At 31.8% G+C, this 4322-nt stretch overlaps 1 protein-coding gene across 1 annotated transcript in view; it reads left to right on the plus strand.

The window, feature by feature from the left end:
- Positions 1-1567, plus strand: part of Smp_091160 (putative retinal homeobox protein) — a gene marked incomplete at both ends in the record, with an annotated part of 3131 nt that extends 1564 nt beyond the window's left edge. Inside the window, one exon of the mRNA XM_018788748.1 lies at positions 1190-1567. Coding sequence (XP_018654260.1) covers positions 1190-1567 — 378 coding nt within the window. The remainder of the gene's footprint in view (positions 1-1189) is intronic.
- Between the last annotated feature and the right edge of the window lie 2755 nt (positions 1568-4322).

Genomic DNA, 4322 nt, shown 5'->3' on the forward strand with positions numbered 1-4322 from the left:
GGAGGAGCATCAGCCGTACACCAGCATTTATACTAACAAACAATAATCAATATCTCATTCCTAATGTTGTCATATCCTGTTCATTGTTTATAATTGATTTATCAGTTTGTTTGTTTTTGTTGTTGTCATTCGTTTTCTTGCATAATAGTATTGAAACCTCCTATTTGTGAACTTAGTTTTGTAAAATGTAAAGAGTTTCATACCTTGTTTTGATGTTTTGAGAGTAATTCAATCATAATAATAATAGAGCATATATGCATTTACATTTTGTGTACTTGATTATTCTTTATATACTTATACTTTGTATAATACTTAACAATTAGGGTATAGTAAGCAAAGATGGATAGTGGCTAGCAGTAGTATCCAGGACGCGCGTTTCGTCCTATTTGGGACTCGTCAGCTGGATGTACCTGCATCTCAGAGTCGATATTCACTCTGAGACTCGAACCCAGTACCTTCCGCTTCAAACGCCACCGCATTATCCACTCGGTCACTGAGAGACTGACCAGTTGCAGTCCTAAAACATCAATTGGAAGATTCAAAGAAACAATACGGAGTGAATTAGAGTATAGTTCATGTTACTTACTTACTGACTTACTAACATCTATCATTCCTCGTGGAATAGCATAGGTCACTGACTAGTATTCTTCATCGAATTTATAATACAGTAGAATCAATATAATAAGTAACAATATAGATAAGTTATATGTACTAAGAGTAAGTATAGTTTACTAAACTATCAATATCTTAGATGATTTTTTAATATGGATGAATAAATATCACACTCATCTCAAACTGTTTCGGAAAGAAGTATATTTTTGCTTACGTGACATAGCTATTTGTAAATAAGTGCCTACTAAATAGAACCGTTCAAGTTTAATATAACTAAATATACAGTTGTTGGTTCCTAGGCATTTTCTATTAAGCGCTGCTGTATTAGCTAGAAAAGTATCGGATATAGTTATTCTGTGTGATTCTTAACTGTTTCTAGATTTTATGACTTAAGTAAACTTTGGATTCAACAGAGCAAAACTACATTAGAGTAATATTCGGTTTCTTGAAGACATTTTGATGAGTAAACTTTTGATGGCTTTGATGATACTGCGAATTATATCTTACATATACTATCCTCTGTAATCACTTGTCACTAATAAATTAATTCATATTAGTTTACATTTATGCGATTCAGGTTTGGTTTCAAAATAGGCGGGCTAAATGGAGACGTCAAGAAAAACAAGAAGCTATCACTCATACGAAAAATCTTGAAGAAGCCTTACCATATTTGAAAAAGCAGAATAACATGTCCGCTGGAATAGCCACAATAAATTCAGAAACGCAGTTATCAAACATAAACGATAAGGAATATTCATCAGAAAGTTCTAAAGTTGAGTCGTTTTGTCGCGAAACCAATAGGTCATTGAACAACTTTCCATCTTATGTATATGAAACACCATTATCGAATTCTACTCAAACATATGATTTGATATCAAAGTTCATTGATCCATTACAATCTGTCCTTATTCCAAATGATCATATAAAGTCATACGTCCTAAGTGAAGATCGCTGATGAAATGGAATGTGTAATTTCGAGTTTCTTGTCAAATGAGTCAAACAATTTTTTTGAGTTTTTCAGTCTGACTACTGAAAATTCCAATATTTTCCTAATAATTATCTGATTTGAACTGGGAATCACTTCTGCTCCTCAGTTTTCATTCAACAGTTTTTGTCAACCATACTTAATACTTCTTGAAAGTATTTCGTACACTTAATTCTGTACTAATTTTTAGCTCAATTTTCGAAAAGATTTATGACCTTAATATATCGGTTCAATTGATATGATTTCCAAACTAATAAGTCTAGCAATTTGTGACTGTTTTAAGTTCTGTTATCTTTAACTATCAGTGTATGTCACTGAATGTAGATTCTTGATACTTTTACGTTTATCATTGCAGTGCATGAAAAGAAGGTCGAACTTACGTGTGTATGCTAATATTTTCCATGATAATTTTTTTCCTTTTTTCCTTCTGCTTTCTTTTAATTTATTGTTAATATGCGTCAACCGATAAGATAAAAGTAATTTTTCAGAAAGTTCTTCTAAATGTATTTTATAAAGTTCTAGTAAGAATTACTGACCAGTGGAGTCATTCGATCTGAGAGTGATGCAGGTACCCACCTCTGATACTGAGTGAATTTCATGGTATATCACAAGCTGCTTAGAGTTGAGTTGTGTGGATTTTTATGTTTCAACGCAAAAGTGAATCTTATAAAGCTCGTCACAGATCTTCCCTAAGTTTGATCTCATGCATAGTTTGGGCACGCAATACTGAAAATCCATGAATCAAGATCGATCACCTCCCCACTGCTCATTGGCAAATTATAGTGCCTTTTCGTCAAATAGCCTTCATAAAATCACGTAAATAGATTATTGACTGACTAGTTAAAATACGTGAAACAATGAAATTCGGAATCTAATCTTTTCACTAAATCCAAAGACCTCAATAAGTACAAAATCTAAAACTTTATATATACTTTTATAAAAGTTAGTCACAACCTTTCTATGTGAGATACAAATTGGCATTAAAGTTAAACGACAACCAAATATTTTAACGAAATATAACCACCTACTGGGTAACATTACAGTTGAAGAGCCTCACACTTGTCTGTGAATTCCGATTGCGTCTTAGTAATCAGAATGCTTGAAAAGATTGATCGATATGTGTAAAGGGATTACTAATAAGACTAATTTGAATAATCACACTGTTTGTAACAGAGAAGATCCAGAACATTAGTATGCCAGTAGACAGTAAAAATTATTTTACCTAGCAAAATGAAAATAATTTTTCCTATTAAAGTCCCTCTTATTTTCCATAGATTTGATATTTACATTGAAAATATTTTGTGAAGTTTGAAATTTCTTTTTGGGTGTGACAGTCGCTTTAGACTTTTGTAAACAGTCAAAGGAGCAGTCTCAATAAAACTGAAAGTGGGTTCTTAGTGTTTAAGCATAGAAATATATCAAGCTCTCGTCTATGTTACATTGAATATATATATATATATATCCTTGAAAAAGCTTGGACCAGACTACCAGGTGAAACGTTGGATTTACATCAAACTCTTTCGCTGATATCTTACAGATACATTCTTCCTCCTTAATATCTCACATGAACTCGGTACTCAAATACTGTGAAACTATTCGATCAAATTTAGACGAAAGTTTTTACATATTATTCTGTGAATTGAGTATTGTTTAAATTCTCTCCTAGGTTTTTACTGAGAAAGGTGACTGGTGTATTGATGAACGTTTTATCATCAATAAGCTTTGAAAGAATTCGTTGACAATCAAGTTCCTTTTTCGAACTCTAAATTATAAAAAAACATTCCTAAGTTATCCAGATAATATTTTCAATAAAACTGGGAATTAGAGAGTAAAAGTGTTTGTCACTAAATTCTGATCATAAAACAATTTTCGAGCAGGATACATAAAATAAACGAAAGAAACTAGTATGTATTATTAAATGGTTGATATTTAAAAGTTTACAACTCAATTAGAAAACCTTAAGAGTAACGATTACTTCCGTTACCCAGGGGCAAAAGGTATGAGTGAGAAATTCCTTGATATTTACTATCCAGTATATTGAAGGATTATATGTGTTGGGAAATTTGAACCACTTGTTGGATTCTTTTAAGAAAGATTTTATGCAACTAGTTGTACAGAGCTTGAATTATACATAGAATTAACAGAATTCTATATAAACCAAGTAGAATAACAGAAATGAAGAAGTTAAGGATGGTGCTTTTATTAGGTAAAATTTATTTAAAATCACTTTCATTCTGATAACTCTATAGAAAGATTTGCAATTTTCCCAACACCATCAACCACAAGAAATATAAGGTAGAAAAACTGTTTAATAAAAATCATTTATGTTGACTAGAAAGTAAAATTAACTTCAGAATTAGGGCAGTTGTTGATCTGGTAGTAGAGAGATGCATAAAGAGTAAATCCCATATTCCCAGACAACCTAGTTTGTAATAGAAAAAAGCAAACTGTGAAGAAAATCATCTGCCTTTGCTTAGCGTCTCAGGAATTCCACATCAATGAACAAACAGAAAAAAGTATGATAAGAGAGAAGGAGAAGAAGTTTTTGTTTAACTTCACTTGCAACATAGTTATTTTTCTGATTGGTTGTTTACCTTTTTCAGAAGCAGTCATTGGCTCAAAAAGTTACAGTTGTGCGACGATGAGAGGTACAGTTCTTGTGTGAAATAAACCGTATTTAAGGCTTTTGATTAAAGCCAAACCGTATGAGTAATTCCGTAGTCAA

The sequence above is a fragment of the Schistosoma mansoni genome, chromosome W (assembly GCF_000237925.1).
Source record: "Schistosoma mansoni strain Puerto Rico chromosome W, complete genome".
NCBI classification, from domain to species: domain Eukaryota; kingdom Metazoa; phylum Platyhelminthes; class Trematoda; order Strigeidida; family Schistosomatidae; genus Schistosoma; species Schistosoma mansoni.